Consider the following 17,956-nt stretch of genomic DNA (forward strand, 5'->3'; position numbering starts at 1 on the left):
TCTTCCCGTTCCCACAATGAATTTCTTGCTGGCGCAGTTCAGCTAAAATGACTCACATTTTACTTAAGCCACTCTTCTCCTGTTTGCATCATTCTCACAGAACATAATAGAATGACTGAGTCAAGACCATAATGCTCTGTGCTCAGACCAGTGATGAACTATGGAGGGCTCTCTGTGTCACTTTACCCTATACAGCATATGTTTAACCATTCCATACTGAATTCTGAAATGCCCATAGACTTAATACACAGGCCACCAGGTTCCCGCACGGAATGGGTTAACAAGGTTCTTATTTTCATGAATTTGAAGAGTCAGGTGCTATTTGCTATTTCTAACAACAAAAACTTTGAACTCTGATCCCAATGTTTACACAACAATGCAAACACAACACATGCAGAGCACATGAACATGATTGTGCATGTGTCTAAATCACATTTGTGTGAGTACCAGTACATTGTTATCAGTACAAACTGTGAATGTCTGCTTCATTCAAATGATCTTGAATAATTTTTGGAATACCTCATGGTACCAGCAATTATATAGCATTTTTGTGACCCATTAGGGATAGCTTACTTTGCTTCCTGAAAATGAGTGAATGATACAAATTTCTCTGTTCACTGCTGTACTCCACAATCACAAATTCAATTACTCGCAATACTGTTGGGAAGTCCCTGTTCAAACACAAAAACAATCAAGTTAGCAAATATGCGGCATATACAGTACCTCTCTGATTGGCAGCCACCTCTCGGCTGACACACTGAGACTGAGGAAATCCTGGTGGTCTTTGAGCAAGAGGTTTCCAAGCACCAGACACGATGCTCCAAAGATCTCACATGTCCTGCACAGACCTGTGAAGGGCAGGGCAATATTGGTGACTATCTTAATAGTCATATCTTTCTATCACTCCTCGTAAGTAAATCTAAGATTACATCAAACTTAAGGCTTGTACATTACTTAGTCTGCATCCTGCATTAAGGCTGCTGTCACCACTGTATTGTGGGCAATGGTTGAGGTTTTAGGAATTAACTGGCATGTCTGGGTAATAAAGTGAATCTGCACATATGTAAGGACAGCTGCATTTACCCATCATAAGTAATTTTACATCTTACCCTCTCAGAAAATGCAGTGATCAGAAACTACTTTGGAAGTATGTCACTTATATGTTTTTTGTTTGTTTGTTTTTTAAGTCAACAATGAGATACCTCTCTAATGAAGTTTTGTTTTTGTTTTGTTTTGTTTCGATTTTTACATTTAAATGCATTTTATATTTTGAGCCGCTGTCATATCTAATAGACACCTCAAAATGGCCGTCTCCAGTCTTTCCAAACATTATCTGCAATATTACTCTATGACATATGAAGATGACAGAAACATGTAGACCAACACATGGAAATTTCATCCTGACACCCACAAACAGTTGTGCCTGCATATTTACCAGGCATGACACAAAGGACAAGAATGAAAGTCTGATGATAGGCAGATGAGTGTGTGTTTGTGTGAGTCAATTTGACTGTCTGTCTGTTCTTGTAAGCCTAACTAATGTGTGTGAATGTTTGATTCTGAGTGTCACAGTGTGTGTCTGTGTCGTCTTTCTTTATTTTTACCCCTCACCTCCAAGATTCGGTATCCTGTCCACGAGCGATGCCACAACCACCAGATGACCCCTGGTTGACCTCTGACCTGCGGAGGGTTCCAGGCCGGGTACGGGGGCCTCCTTCCAGGGAGTGATCTTCTTCTGTACGTCGGCTGAGCCGTCCTCCAGCCACGACACTTCCCTGATCTCAGCGTCTTTTACTGGAGGAGAGATCCAACACTTCCATCAATCTTTGACAAATCCCTAGGATGCCAACACTCACACATCTAACTCAGCAAGGTTTTGAAGAGCAATCAGGGAGATACGTACATTGCCTTTAGCAGACATAATTTTCCATATGGGGAGGATTTTATATTCTCTTTTTAGGACATGAAGAGACCTTAGTTTTCATGGAGCACCCTGCAGAATCATGAAGACTTTTCAAATCTGACACTCTATGTACAACTTGACATTCTAATTCATTCCTGCATCATGCTGCATATTACATGTCATGCATTATTTATTATTTTTGTTCACTTTGTTTCACACAATAAGCATAAGACTTGGCCTCTAAGAGTAATTTCCTAACTGCCTTTATGCAAATGGCATGCAAATGCTGGCTGTATGCAAACAAAGTCACACAATAAAGAAATCTCATTTTTTTTCCCCACAGTTGTGATGTTGTATTTCTTACTTTTTTCATACATAATAACAGATGATGTACACAAAAAAGAAAAAAAGAAAACACTGGAAACATAAAGACTGGTTGTAATGTTGTAATATGATGAAAACAGTAGGAGGAAGATACAGTTCACATGTATCGCAAGGACAAAACCGGTTTTAACAAGAGTGAAATCTACCTGACGTGAGTTTCTTCTTCTCCTTCAGTTTGCAGGTCCTGAGGGTGTCTCGGCCATTGAAAAGGGGCATCCCTGCACAGGCATCATCCCGTTTCCACGGCGACGCATCAGACACCAGGAACAATTCTGGCCGGACGAGCTCGTCGTCGGTGACGAGGGTGAGGTAGGGCATGGTGTGGAAGATGGTCTCCACGCTGAGGTCCAGGACGGGATGGAAGAACTTGAGGAAGAAGCTTCCATCCATCCTCTTCCTCAGCTGCTCCAAGGCACTGTTGGATGCAGGAGGACAGGACATATCTAAGTGGTATTCCATACGATTTTCATAATTTCGCATCATGTAGTACATAAATCGACAGCTCCATGTAAAAATTTGTGGAATCTATTGTGGTCCTTGAGCAGAAAAACCAATACTCTGAAAAATCTTAAACAAATTACACTGAACACCAATACTCTGAAAAATCTTAAACAAATTACACTGAACAGTGTTGATGACAGAGTAGCCTCGCAGAAATTTCAGAAATGTAGCAGTGTAATTCCATTACAGTTCCGCTTGCTTAACAAGTTCACCTGTGTACAATCTATGCATGCCTTTTCCTTCTGTTATGCTTCCTTGAGCCCCAACTCATGCATTCTTATGGTGAGGCTGCCATGTCATCATCCTTGTTCACTGCAATTTGTCACAAATTTTGAAAACGTTCTTATTCCTCATCCCAATCACTATAAATTCTGAAACTCTGTACTCTGTATAACTAATTCATGCTTGTTCAAATGTAAAAGTCTGAAAATCATCCGGAGGTCTCCCTTAAAATTATCTCATCTCTCAAATCCTGTTTGCCTGGCATGCAGGATGATGACTTGGGTTTCTTTTCTTTCTTCTTTGTAGAACAGTTTATCAAATTGTCAACAGCTTCATGGCTGAATTTTCTTCAACAGTATGGTTCATCTCACATTCCAAGGCTTAATCAAGTATTAATGAGTGAGGGTTTCCAATGCAACCATCGTAGAGCTGCTTCTAGCATTGCCCTTCAATGTCATAGTACATGGTTTTATAGATCTTGCATGTGTGCGAGCTTTGTTGGGTAATTTCTGGAGCCTTTGGGAGCTCTTAAAGGCATTATTTAGCATTTGCAGATGTAACAAAAACCCAGCTTTAGTGCTTCAAAGTAGTTCTAAAATGTGAGTTAGGGATGGAAACAACCAAAGCAAAAATTTAAATCTGTATAACCAGTGTTAAGTATTGTTAAATACACAAAATGTGAGCAAGAGTTATAATAAAATTGTTTCTAGAATAAACCATCTACAGTTATGGTTTATTGAGAGCTAGAAAAGCACTCAGAGAGCGCAAACATCCGCCAAGCATGCAGTTCATTTCCACCACTGATCTCGTTCTGCCATAGAGATATCAGTGATTTCCAGCCAGATGTATATAGCATGCGTGCTGAAAGTCACTTGATTTCCCAATCTAGCAGCCTTTTGTTACATCATAAACTTCCAGCTGCGCTGCGCGCCTCACCTTGGTAGAAACTAGAGTACGCACTTTGGTGCCATACGCAAACTTCAAATACGCGCGGCCTGAACTCCCAAGTCCAAAATATCAAAAATCCTTCATAAATTCCCCCCAAATTCTCGGATCTCGGATCAAAGGAGTCACCGTCAGAGATTCCTCTCTCTCTTACTTGCTGTTCTTGGTGAAGTCCATGCAGACGGCCACGCCCGGATACCTGTCAATCACGGCCTGGAGCCCCGCCTCCTGGCAGTCCCTCCACATCTTGCAGAGGGAGACCTGGGCCTGGGTGCGGAGGGCCATGGCTGGCACAAAGGTCCAGGGCAGAACGGTCGGGATGGCCCGCATGTAGAAGGCTTCCTGCACGGGCGAATTCAGCAAAGTGAAGGAGAGAATTACAGAAGAATTACAATGAGAAATTCTGTCATCACCAGCCCCCCTTAAAACCATTCCACTCCCTGTCTTATTTGACTTTAATAACTACAAGAAAACCAAACAAACAGGACAATGGAAGTATCCTATTACTGTCTATCAGAAAGTTATGATAATTAAGAAACAAAGAATTTTCTTACCCTGTGTCCAAATTTGCTGAAACTTCAACATTTCTTCTCATTTCTCTCCCTCTCTCTCTCTCTCTCTCTCTCTCTCTTTCTCTTTATATTGCAAAATTAACTTGAGCTATTAGTAGCATATCACTTTTTGTTGTTGATGTTTTAAGGTTTCTTGGCAACTTGTGGGCAACTGCCACATTTACAGCTTTCTCAGCTTCAAGCATATTTTATATTGTCTACCACAATTTACTTTTTTTTTTTTTTTTTTTCAAATACGCTTGTTCAGTGTTGCGACACAGAAAGCCGTGTATATATATTGTACATGGGACTAGCCATACACTTTTAGAGTATTGGTATGTATTACAAGTGGTGCGAATAAACTTTCTGTTAGCAGACAGACTGTAGCAGAGAGGCATATGGGACTGCCTGGGCAACAGTTTTCCGGGTCTTATTTTCTCCAAGGACTTAGGGTTAGGGTTAGGTTTGTGATAGGGTTTTTAGGTTCAGTTTGATGTGAGGGTTAGGATTATGGTTAGGGTTGTTTGTGGGTAGAATCAATGTTAGGCTTTTATAGCATACAGATATTTAATGGGAGCAAATTGTCACAAGAGCAAATGTCATGGAACTGGGCAAGTGAAACATGCCAGGATGTGGTGAATATATCTTCAGTAAACCATTCTCCCATCTGTTAACGCCATCCACTGTGAGAGTTAAACACTTCCTCCACATTTTTGACGACGACGACGACGACGACGACGACGACGACGACGACGACGACGACAACAACAACAACAACAACAACAACAACAACAACACCACCACCACCAACAACAACAGTTACCATCTCAACCACCACATATCCATGTGTTCTAATTCCAGTGAGAAAAGATATGAATAAGATCATTTTGACAGACAATCAACCAGGATTATTCTGACAGTCGATCAAATAGCATATCATGGCTGAGACATACATGTATCTGATTCCCAGTCCAGTCCCTCCATTTGTCCATTGAGGGACTGCATGGTCTCACCTGTTGCTCCTTGGGATGCACAGTTCCGAGATGTGCAATGATCATCAGCAGCGGTGAGAAACTGACCTCCTCAGAGTTTGCAACCTGAAAGGTCACACACAAACACACACACACACACAAAATAATAAAAATGTAAACAAAAAAACACACAAAATTTTGACTAATGAGCTCTATGGGGCTGTGCGATCTTCACTGTTGAAAATTTACAACAATGCTAAGTACAAAAATGTGTAAATGATGGAAATATTTTTACAGAGCAGGCATATAATCATAAACACATATTTTGCTGTAGTTCTCTGTAGGATCTGGGTCCCATTTCCTGAAAAGTTGTTAAGATAGCAACTCTTTCTGCAATGTCAAGTGTCATGGTGCTGACACGAATTCTGCTTCCTGACTGGCTGTTGCTGTGGGAACTTACTAGTCTGGCAAGAGTTGCTTTCCCTACATCTTTTATGAAATGGGACCCAAATTGATTGATTTGCAATACAACTGGACCCAGTGAAAAAAATGTACCAGTCTGGGATCTGAACCTCTTTTCTACGTATCACTGGGCAGTACCAATGCCAGAAAGCTGAAGCTAGTATATGACAGTGACACAATGAACTTACAAATTATTGTCCACTGCCTCCATTTCTAACAATTCCCTAGTCACTTATGTCTTATTGGAGATTACGGATGATAGTAGAGGTCAATTAGACCAGTGAGACAGAAAATGTGAGAAGAGAAAGAGATAGAAACACAGACAGACAAACGGATGGACGGACGGACGGACAGACAGACAGACAGACAGACAGACAGACAGACAAACAGACAGACAGACAGACAGATAGACAGACAGACAGAGAGGGAAATGTAGCAAAAGTAGCAGGGTGGAGACAGGGAAAAGGTACCTCTGCAGCATAGGCCCAGAACTGGTCCACAAGGTGCGGATGTAAGTGGAGCAGTCGTACCACAAACAGCTCCATGAGGTGCCTGGTGGAGGTCTGGTTCTCGGCTCTCAGTGCCCTCAGTACTTTACCCAGCATTCTCTCAGCTGACGTCTGAGGCATAGTGAAGTGTGAAACCAAGGAGGTTCAAGAGATGGAGTAACATCAGTCTTATTCCCTTTGATCCCATGTTTAATGCCACCACTCAGAAATATTTGACGTATGTGGTAAACTGGAGCTGCCCCACAGATAGTTTCATTTGTCGGAAGTGATCGGAAAGATGATAAAATTGGCTTTCCAGTAAGGGAACAGTTTTGAATATTTTTACGACATACAGCTCAGATTTACACTTTTGCACATATTTCTGGACGGGATTTGTTTTTGTTTCATATGCCTTATCATTTAGTGAAATTTCATTTCATTCAATAAATAAACGAATAAAATATAGCCGACGCTATGTTTGCATTCAAAATGAATCTTCAGATTGCTCAGAAAGATGGCAGCATCGAATCCGATCATCAAAGGCAGAAATGCACCTGTGGAATTCTTTTGTGCATCAATGGAAAACTGACAGCTGTTTAAATAATTACAGCCAGTTGGAACTCCATCTCTCAAAACCTCTTTGGTGAAACAAAACAAAGCTGTTCGTTATGGAGCATTCTTCTGTACGACTGGACCTCTTTCAATCTCTTATTCCTCCACATGTCCAGCTTGTGAGAATATACACAGCTCCTATAAACTGCTTCCAAGTTTGGCCATGTGATCTCAATATCATGCATATAAACATGTACATATATCAACATTCAAAGGGTAAAGCATACTGTCCATATGCCTGCAGAAACTGTCAAAATTTGCCGCAAAATAATAATAATAATAATTGATATGATTTATATAGCGCCAAATCCACTCTGTAGAGTGTTCTAGGTGCGTAAGGAAGAGAAAGTGAAGGAGGTAAAGAACATACAAAATTCAAAATAATGAGTAATCAAAAGGAGGCCTTAAACAGGTGAGTTTTCAGACTGCTTTTATAGGAATCTAATGAAGAACAATTTTTTATGACTGAAGGTAAATTATTCCATAAGGTGGGAGCAGCATGGCAAAAGGCACGTGTGCCCCATATTGTAGTAAATTTTGGAATCATAAGGGAACCGGAGTTGGATGAGCGTAGAGATCTAGCAGGGATGTAAATAGACACATATGCACATTAAAAATGTGTGAAATAGTGCTGTGATAACAACATTTTAGTTGGGTATTGTTTCTAAACGACATAAATGTGAAAATCTGCCAAAAAGGTACACCACCATTATTGGAATCTGAAAACATATCAGATTACTGTTGCTACATAATCTTTTACAAATGATTTTATCGATAATCAACAAATCAGGCCATAGCAGTATACATCGATCTTCTGCGCGAGACTGAGTTGCAAGCAGCTTGTTTGGGAAATATGATTGTTAGGGCACAATATATCATCATGTAACATTCTATCTACCCAAAACTGAGCAGAGGGGGCTCTTCAACACTTTTCATTCCAAAACTCACTATCCTGGCAAATCTTGTTAACCAGACAAGTTTCTTGATAGACCCTTTTGATATATCGCAAGTATATCCGAAATGGTACCAGATGAATTTTGAACCCTTTTGAGAACTGTGTTTTACCTTCAACAGAAGTCCATTTCTGTTTAAAGCACCTCCTTCAACTCTCTGTTTAATGTTTGCATGGTGATGGCCACCAGTCTTCTTGCAACACAGCAGAGCCACAGTCAGGCATGTCATCTTGATACTTGACAAGCTATCAAGTATTTATCAATGTATGTTTGAATGTATGTGTGCATTTGTCTGTGAGTGTGTGTGTCAGTATGTGTGGATGAATGTATGCAAACACATTTACATTGTACGCATGAATAGATGTATGGCTGAATGGATGTATTTCAAGGTATCAAGCTGTGTTGAAGAAGACAAAAGAAAAGGCTACCTCAGAAAGGAATTGCACGATCACCACAGCCACTTGCCAAATCCGCAGTTTGAGTCGATGGACCATAGAGTTGATGATGTAACTGCGTCTTACTGGAGTAATTTCCTCATCCTGTGTGTAAAATATGGGAAACTTTTCAATTAAGCTGTGAGGGTACATTGACTTGGTGGATACATCGTATGTTTGGTATCTTGTATATTCACGGAGGCTGTGAGAAATGCAAAACATCAATTATATGCTTGCCAAAATATAAACTAAGTTAAGTGCAGAACAATATTTAATACCTTGGAAGCATGGGATTTAACTTTCCTAGGCCCAAAGCCTTTAAACAAGTAAGTAAATACACAAATAATAAAAGATTGGGGAAAAAAGAAAGAAAGACTTGAATGAAGAACAAAGGAAAGAAAATACCAATATATCTTTGAAAACAACACAAAAAATTGTACCACCAAGTTTGTTTCCCAACCCCTTTTTGAGGGTGTATACAAAATCATCAACTGATACAATAATCTATGCCTCACATGTCAGTATGAAGACAAATACTGACAATGCGGTTAAAAAATTTCTTGATAACAGAAAACAGGAAGTTCATGTCAAAGTTTAACCTGTTGAGGTCAGTCTGATTTTGCTATAACACGCATTCCCCATAAATACCTGTCTGGGTATACTTGGAGCTAGTCTTCAATGGCTTAAACTAACATGCACTTTACCTTGTCAAGCAGACTCATCAGGAAGTCTTCAAAAAATGACTCCTTCCCTTGGAGGTCGCTGTTGCCAATTTGAATCAAGATGTTGATCGCAGCCACTCTCGGATGACGAGGGTCGGTTGCGTTACTGAGGAGTATGATGTAAGAGTATGGCACCCATAAAAGTCAATGTCTAGTGTGTCTTTGCAACTGCTTACTGGTTAGCTGTTTTTTTCCTATGGTACAATGTGCCCATTTGACACAATTGATTTCATTGATTTAATTTGATCAACCATTTCTGCATACCAAAAGTGTTTGCTGGTTAATACTTGTCACTTGAGCTGAACCAGGAGGGCTTGGTATCATCTGTTTCTGGGATGTAAGCACAAAACCACCAGCTGGTCAAGCTCTGCTCTACACAAGAGATGAAATGAGCAACACTGGCTCAGCTGGCCTCACTGGGTTTCACGCCCTCAAACTCTACACAATACGTAGAACTGCAATCAACTGAGCCACACCATCATCTTCTTTAACAGCTGATGAGTATCTCTTGTATTATAATACAGCTTATATTTTCCGTAATATTTCTAGATATGCACTTCAGAAGTCTTCTGTCACAATATTATCAATTATTCTGTCAGAATGTAAGAATTGGTCTTTTTACCTGCCACTCCTGAGAGTGCGTCGGACTGTCAACAATCCCTCATGCTGCACCAGGTATGCAGAAACATCTTCCATCAAACTGCACAATCAGAAAATGAGGGGGAAGAGGGAAAATTATCAAAAGAAAAAACATCCCTGGTATTGCAATATGGCACCTACATTTTCCTGTTGAAAAAAACAAACAAACAAACAAAAACAAGGAAAAGTAGAAATTACGCGGTGCGTAAAATATGTCCCCGCCGGAAGTAGCATTTAGTAGCAAAATGTACAATATCGGTAAAAAATCAAGGTCAAAGGTCAAAGAAGTCAAAGGTCAAAATTCTGTGTAGAAGTTTTGAAGCCCTCACCTAGTGCCATCACAAAAAGCAAACGGAATCGAAATTGGGTTAGAAATGGCGAAGGAGTAGCATTTTGTAGCCAATGTACAATATAGGTCAAAAATCAAGGTCAAAGGTCAAAGAAGTCAAAGGTCAAAATTCTGTGTAGAAGTTTTGAAGCCCTCACCTAGTGCCATCACATAAAGCAAACGGAATCGAAATCGGGTTAGAAATGGCGAAGGAGTAGCATTTTGTAGCCAATGTACAATATAGGTCAAAAATCAAGGTCAAAGGTCAAAGAAGTCAAAGGTCAAAATTCTGTGTAGAAGTTTTGAAGCCCTCACCTAGTGCCATCACATAAAGCAAACGGAATCGAAATCGGGTTAGAAATGGCGAAGGAGTAGCATTTTGTAGCCAATGTACAATATAGGTCAAAAATCAAGGTCAAAGGTCAAAGAAGTCAAAGGTCAAAATTCTGTGTAGAAGTTTTGAAGCCCTCACCTAGTGCCATCACATAAAGCAAACGGAATCGAAATCGGGTTAGAAATGGCGAAGGAGTAGCATTTTGTAGCCAATGTACAATATAGGTCAAAAATCAAGGTCAAAGGTCAAAGAAGTCAAAGGTCAAAATTCTGTGTAGAAGTTTTGAAGCCCTCACCTAGTGCCATCACATAAAGCAAACGGAATCGAAATCGGGTTAGAAATGGCGAAGGAGTAGCATTTTGTAGCCAATGTACAATATAGGTCAAAAATCAAGGTCAAAGGTCAAAGAAGTCAAAGGTCAAAATTCTGTGTAGAAGTTTTGAAGCCCTCACCTAGTGCCATCACATAAAGCAAACGGAATCGAAATCGGGTTAGAAATGGCGAAGGAGTAGCATTTTGTAGCCAATGTACAATATAGGTCAAAAATCAAGGTCAAAGGTCAAAGAAGTCAAAGGTCAAAATTCTGTGTAGAAGTTTTGAAGCCCTCACCTAGTGCCATCACATAAAGCAAACGGAATCGAAATCGGGTTAGAAATGGCGAAGGAGTAGCATTTTGTAGCCAATTTACAATATAGGTCAAAAATCAAGGTCAAAGGTCAAAGAAGTCAAAGGTCAAAATTCTGTGTAGAAGTTTTGAAGCCCTCACCTAGTGCCATCACATAAAGCAAACGGAATCGAAATCGGGTTAGAAATGGCGAAGGAGTAGCATTTTGAAGCAAAATGTACAATATAGGTCAAAGGTCAAGGTCAAAGGTCACAACTGAAATTCTGTGTAGAAGTTTCAAAGCTCCCATGTAGTGCTATCATATAAAGCAAACAGAATTAAAATTGGCTCATAAATGACAGAGAAGTAGCAAATTGAACATTTTGATCACACACGGACGCACAGACAGACAGACGGACGGACAGACACACGGACACACACACATACGGAGCCCGTTTCATAGTCCCCTGCTCGAACTCGTTCGGCGGGGACAACAAAAGAAAACAAACAGAACACTGTCCATGATGGAGGGCTTTAAGAGTAGTAAGTAATTCCCACAGGTACTATGCTACAACATAACAGAGAAGATGGCGTGCTGGAAGGGTCTTATTGATGGGACACATGCATAATATCTTTCCATTAAGACAATTTCATTTTTTAAACATATATGCAGCAAAACAGAAGGCTGCGATCCAAAAATGCATGACAACACAGGGCTTGCCCTGGTGATGGAATGTGAAATTCACCACACCACATTTTGGGATTTCAATGTAAATACATTTGTATGGTCATCCATTGACCACAATTTTAGCCTCAAATCAAAAGTCTTGTATACAGCTCCTTCCCATCTCTAAACACTGCAAAACAACTGTGGTAATGCGAGACTTCGGAGTTTTTAATCCGCTTAACAAGTCTACATGTAGAATGTAAATGACTGACCTATAAAGCAGAGATCATTTCAATCCAGCTTGCATATAGCTTATACATGGCAACATTTTTTTTTTCTCTCTCTCTCTTGTTTGTGGGGCTGTAAGGTCTTGGGAGTCCCCCCCCCCCCCCCCCCCCCCCCCTCCAGCAAATGGACTTAAAATTACATGCTACTTTGGCCACAACTCTTCACCAACAAGGTTCAACAACAAATTTTCAATCATACTGACCGGACAGATTTCAAAATGGTCGGACCAAACAGCACTGCCTCCTGCAGAATGTCGGAAATGTTCCTCACGACGGTCATGGCATCGTAGTGACGGTCCTTGGGTGGACGTTGGAAGAAGTGCTTGGACAGCATGCCAGCGAGGTGTGAGATGAGAACGTTGACCATACCTAACCTGGTCTGACCTTGATTCATGATCTTGGAAGTAAACTGTGGACAAGAACATTTCCAATTTCAGTTATAGGTTATCCATTCTATATAAATGTACCTCACAATAAAAGTAACGCCAGTTTCTTTATGTATTCTAATCTACGAATATCTTCTTTACCCAGAGATGGCCTAGTGACCATATTTTCTATCCACATGTACATGTACTTGACTCTTTTTTATGCTTGAAATGCAGTTTGCAGGCAAGATTTGTTGCTATGTTGGGCAAAGCTGCACAGCAAGCTTTCTATTTGTCTGGCACAGCTGGGAGTACATAAAACTTGCATCGGATATGTTAGAAGAGAGGTCTGGCACCTATGCATTCCTAATGATACCCAATTCATGGCACAATCACACACTTGTCGTTTAACATTTATCCACACATACGTTCCGTCACTGGTACTCCTCGTAATTTCCCAACAACACACAAACATATCATGACATAGGAAAATTGAGAGTGTAAAGCCACCCCGACACTTGTACGGATCTGGGTTTGTGCATGACACCAGTCGAAACAAGTGTCGTGGCCAAAAAGGGGGAAAAAGTGACTACTGCAAGTATGTCATTACAATGAATACCAAAATCCTAATGCGTAAGTGTGACAGTAACATGACGTGTCAATGCATGTCCTACAGATAATGCATTTTGTGAACTATTTGTAAATTCGACCTGACTAAAAAGGGACTATACGCCCCTATACCCTATGTCCCCAAAAAAATTACAACGGGACCCTCCGCAATGATAACTTTAAAAATATTTAATCAATCCAAATACAAATTCAGGGTATGAAACTATAACTCATTGCCCACATCTTACAGAAAAAACCATTCGATTTGCTTCCGTGGTCAAAGAGAAATGAGGAATTTTGTAGAGCATGTCGGGAATCTCTTCCCTCCAAGTTCTGTCTATTGTGTTCACACACAAGAGCATCCAAGTGCTAAACTTGGAAGAATCAGACTCATGACATGCTTTACAACAATCCACATTTCTCTGTGACCACTTAACCAAATTGAATGGGGTTTCCTGCAAAATAGAGCTAAGATGTTATTTCTTAAGACCCTCAAGTAGCATTTTGACAGTTTAATTACATTGGGTGTTATCAATGTGAAATCTGATTGTAATTTTTTTTAGGGACATACTGTATAGCATGCAATGACAAGCCATAATGCAGGGCAGTGTGGAAGCCAAATTTGTCTAAGTGTCAGCATGGCTTTAACCCATTGAGGACGAGTCCCGACTATACTCGGGCATGTGTCTATGGGAAATGTCTGTTGTAGCAAAATCAGCCCATCCTCAATGGCTTAAGCTGACAAAGGTATCTCACCTTCTGGAGGGTGGCATGAACTTCTGACCCCTCTCCATGCTGAAGCAGTGCTGGCTGATACGTCAATGCGACAAACGCCTCGTACACACACCAGAACGTCACATTTGCTGTCCATCCATCCAGCACAGTGGTCCAGGCTGCATTTACCCCCTCGAGGCACGATGGAACGTTCCTCTCTGCTACCTTACAGTGACAAATTTAGAAGAGATGATAATTACTTTAGAGTTGCATATATCAAAGTTGATATCTTTTCTTTAAAGGGTGTGTACAGTTCTGGTTGAGGTGAGGATTTAGCTTTTAACATTTTGCGAGATATTCAGAAACCACTCTATAAGATGTCAAAGAGCATGCAATTTCAAGGGGTATCAAAAGTTTATTTGATGAAAATCGGTTTTGAAATGGCTGAGATATCCAAAAACAAGGTGAAACAAAGAGATCCTGATAAAAGGCGTGGCCTGTCGCCTTTTATTATTATCACTTTTTTGGATATCTCAGCCATTTGAAAACCAATTTTCATCAAAGAAACATTGAATCCTTCTTAAAATTACATGCTCTTTCATATTTCATAAGAGGTTTATCATTATCTCACTTAGGAATGTTCAAAACATGAATCCCCACCTCAACCAGTACTGCACAGTCCCTTTAAAATCTATGACATCGAACATCCTTCATATTTCATATATTTCAGACACTGAATTACCAAGTTTCTTTTGTAGAATCAAAGCTTACCTCAATAAACCACAGCACGCTACAGACTGCCATAACATGAATATGAGCTCCCCCCCAAAAAAAAAAAAATAAAATAATAATAATAATAAAAATAAAATAAAATAAAAAATAAAAAAATATCCACAGCCATTGCTCAGAGTGTTTCAGGCTATAATTCTTTTACACTTATATATCTATATATATATATATAAATATATATATATATATCTTTATCTGTCATGCACTGTGGTTTGTTTCTTTGCTTCCTGTATTCTTGTGTTTTCTTGAGTTTCAAAGATCAGAAAAAAAACAAACAAACATGAAACAAAGATGTGATCAAGTCCTTTCCCTTTAAAAAAGATAGCTGAATAAAGTAATGGATAGCATTCTTTATTAATAAACTGAACTCTCATTCACAGCCTGCTACAATTGTAGCTGGTATAATCTACCCAATACTTCTCTGTGATATCCCCATTGTGCTACCATGGAATACAAGCACCTTGTTCATGCCCGATAGGCAATGATTACGCAGATTTATTTTACGCTTAGTGAATTTCATTCTACTGTATTTTTTTGACACTGTCTAACCGGTTTCCATTACTTTGTCAATGAGGAGAGTGGCACACTTGAGCAGAGGCACGGCCTGAACACTGGACACCAGACCAATGTCCATCAGGTAGCCGGAGAAGACGCGCTCCAGCGACTCCAAGTCCAGGCGGCCGCAGTCTGCATGGGGACCACTCCGCTGGACCAGGGTCAGGAGGCCTTCCCACTTGGTCTGGATGAGACCGGACTGGATGCGGCCATGGTCAGACACAGTTGACCCAAGCCCTGGCAAGGCAGACGCAGAATAGAGAGGAAACAAAACGTCCTGCTGATGACCGACTCATTGGCATCTCAACATCCCAGCAATTTCACTTACACCTCATCTGAAAGCTGCTTGAGGTCATGCACCACATTTGATAAATTTTGAATGACAGTGAGAAGCCTTTCCCTTTTTTTGCTCACTCTTGAATCATGTGTCTTTCATGTTTCCCCTTTTGTATGATGGGTGTTACAAGATATGAATTATCATACAGCGGCACAGACTGTTTTTGTTGCCGATGCATTAACAGAATAAGTTCTCTGGCTCACAGTGTATTGAAGCAATATACAGTTTGGAACATGATGTCATTTGCTTTTGGCCACTGTTCACACCTCCAAAGTGTATCTTAATAATGGTTGATACAATTTTGAACTTCAGAACATTTTTCTCTCTTTCCCGGCAACTGTTTTCTAGATTTGTCAGGGCAAAGGTCAAAGCTTATAAAGTTTCACGAGCAAATATTGTCAAATGTCATGGTATACTACCTTTGCTCACTCTGGCCGCGTCCTTGTGTGCATTCACTGAAGACTTGATGCCAAGGAGTGCATCTAGGATGTCCGATGGTGGGGGAAGCGAAGGGGTCGGAATGAAATCGTCCAATCGCAGGAGCCAGGCAAGGAGGGTGGTCAAGATGTGGTCCCTGAACTGACCACCATGGGCAGAACCCTGCATGAATGACAATGATGCACCAAATATTCACCCCTCATATTCCCAGCATTGTGTCCATTATTTACCACTAGAGAAAATAAAAAGCATGAGAGAACACATATACAGGAAAGAGTGGGTTTCGCATTGCATCAGATGAGTTATTTGTTTCTGTTCATATTGTTCTTTGTTATCTTTTCTCTAATACTCGTCTCACAATATGTAATGGTCACAGTTATGTTTCTTATTGAAATCAGAGTAAACAAAGACAGACACAGGTTTACACATCATTTCAACTGGCTTATCATAATATGGAACTTTCATCTCCTACAGTGATACTGACAAAGATATATTTTTGCCCTAACAACAATGCCTGACACATGATGCTATCTGCGGTTAACACAAACACACAAAATAATAATCTCCAACAAAGATTTGAGTCTACCACAACTGACCTTAGGGCTATCGGTCACCCCCACAAGGAGTTGGACACCATCAATGAAGAGTCGCTTGCCCTCTGTCAGAGCCGCGGTCAGCGACATGCCCCCTTGACCGTCGCGGCCAAGTCGTGTGGCAAAGGAGAGCAGGGAATCGAGGAAGGAACCATACAGGGCAACTCTGCCGACATCGCACTCCTTTGAATCAAGTATTGTAGATTTCCAAACCATGGTGAAAGAGAAAAATCTCTTGGACCGGAGACATTTTTAGTGGCTTTTAAACTCTATGGAAAGAAAGGGACCTTACCCTGAGCCCACTGCCTACAAGAAACATGTGGGTGCTGTGCAAACTCTTTGGTGGCATCAGAATCTCATAGGAAATGAGTTAATGTAAAGAGGCACAAGCACCAAAACAAAAAAAATCTGCTTTGCCAGTATGAGGCCATTTTGTAAATTAAGCACCCTTCGTTATAAAGCAGTAAAATGTACATTGTGCGTCCTCTCCATCTGCAGTTAAGATTTCTTTTCATATATATGCCAAAACTATTCACTTCATATGCAAATGTGAAATTTTAAATGAATATGAACTGACTCATGTAATATGTCGTAATATATTATTAATCTACAAGTTTTGCAATTTCGGAGATTTACTCCACTTTAAAGTAATCCTGCCTTAATATCCCTTTCACCCATGCTTTGCACATAGGGACACAACTACCATCCAGCATTCAGTAACATAATCACACACAACTTTATGCCGCGGTTTAATTGCCATTGATGCCAATCATCAACACAAGGTTGCCAATCTGATCATATGATCCGAATCATTATTCGTTATCAAACACACCTGAGATTCCTGGTTTGCCAGCAGCCGCCTGAGGAGATACTGGAAAATTTCACCAAGAGTAGAGCTCAGCATTGAAGTAAGGCATGACAGTAGATCTGAACCAAAAAGAGGGGAAAATTAGCAGTGGTCACACTCGCAAAACTTTTCGAAGTTTAACCCTAAAAAGACTGGGCTATTTTGGTAGCTCGAAAGACTGGGGGGGGGGGCCTAAAGGGCCCCCCCTTAAGATTTCGCCCGTGGATCGCGCGATCGCCGCGGAAATTTGCACAATGGTAGTGTGCGATGTAATCTACAAGATCGTATATTTAAATTTTCCAAAATAGTCTTCTTTTATTTTATTTTGATTAATTATGCTAATCTATGCGAGAAATCAGACTTTTTTATGTAAATCAGTAAATAAAGCTCCAAAAGTGCTCATTTTTGGTCTAGATATTCTTTGTAGCATTCTTAGCAAATGTACTTGAAAAAAAATTCCGTATCAAAATTAATTTCTTATTTATTTTATTGTTTTATGAATTTCTTATGTATTTCCTTGTTTTTTCGACCTTTTGTTTTTGTTATTTTTTTCAGCAAAATTTGTGGCAGACCCTTTTTGAAGCATAATACTACTAAAACAAATTGATTTTAGCCATTGAGAGTAAAAATAAGCATATTTATATGAACCATGTGATAAAACTCAATTTGTATTGACTTTGTACACAAAATCACATTTTTGAG

At 40.1% G+C, this 17,956-nt stretch overlaps 1 protein-coding gene across 1 annotated transcript in view; it reads right to left on the reverse strand.

The window, feature by feature from the left end:
* The window catches only part of LOC139723910 (probable methyltransferase TARBP1), a 45,504-nt gene that overhangs the window by 1,277 nt on the left and 26,271 nt on the right, over window positions 1-17,956 (reverse strand). The window contains exons 10-24 of the mRNA XM_071635114.1: window positions 17,240-17,334; window positions 16,411-16,590; window positions 15,796-15,976; window positions 15,047-15,276; window positions 13,738-13,920; window positions 12,211-12,416; window positions 9,771-9,848; window positions 9,131-9,254; window positions 8,421-8,531; window positions 6,410-6,559; window positions 5,520-5,603; window positions 4,110-4,297; window positions 2,434-2,702; window positions 1,612-1,794; window positions 724-848 (exon numbers count right to left, since the gene is read on the reverse strand). Of these exons, the coding sequence (XP_071491215.1) occupies window positions 724-848; window positions 1,612-1,794; window positions 2,434-2,702; window positions 4,110-4,297; window positions 5,520-5,603; window positions 6,410-6,559; window positions 8,421-8,531; window positions 9,131-9,254; window positions 9,771-9,848; window positions 12,211-12,416; window positions 13,738-13,920; window positions 15,047-15,276; window positions 15,796-15,976; window positions 16,411-16,590; window positions 17,240-17,334 (2,387 nt within the window). The remainder of the gene's footprint in view (window positions 1-723; window positions 849-1,611; window positions 1,795-2,433; window positions 2,703-4,109; window positions 4,298-5,519; window positions 5,604-6,409; window positions 6,560-8,420; window positions 8,532-9,130; window positions 9,255-9,770; window positions 9,849-12,210; window positions 12,417-13,737; window positions 13,921-15,046; window positions 15,277-15,795; window positions 15,977-16,410; window positions 16,591-17,239; window positions 17,335-17,956) is intronic.

Source organism: Diadema antillarum, unplaced genomic scaffold, assembly GCF_040938485.1.
Source record: "Diadema antillarum isolate AM-2024a unplaced genomic scaffold, OU_Dant_1.0 scf00000202, whole genome shotgun sequence".
NCBI classification, from domain to species: domain Eukaryota; kingdom Metazoa; phylum Echinodermata; class Echinoidea; order Diadematoida; family Diadematidae; genus Diadema; species Diadema antillarum.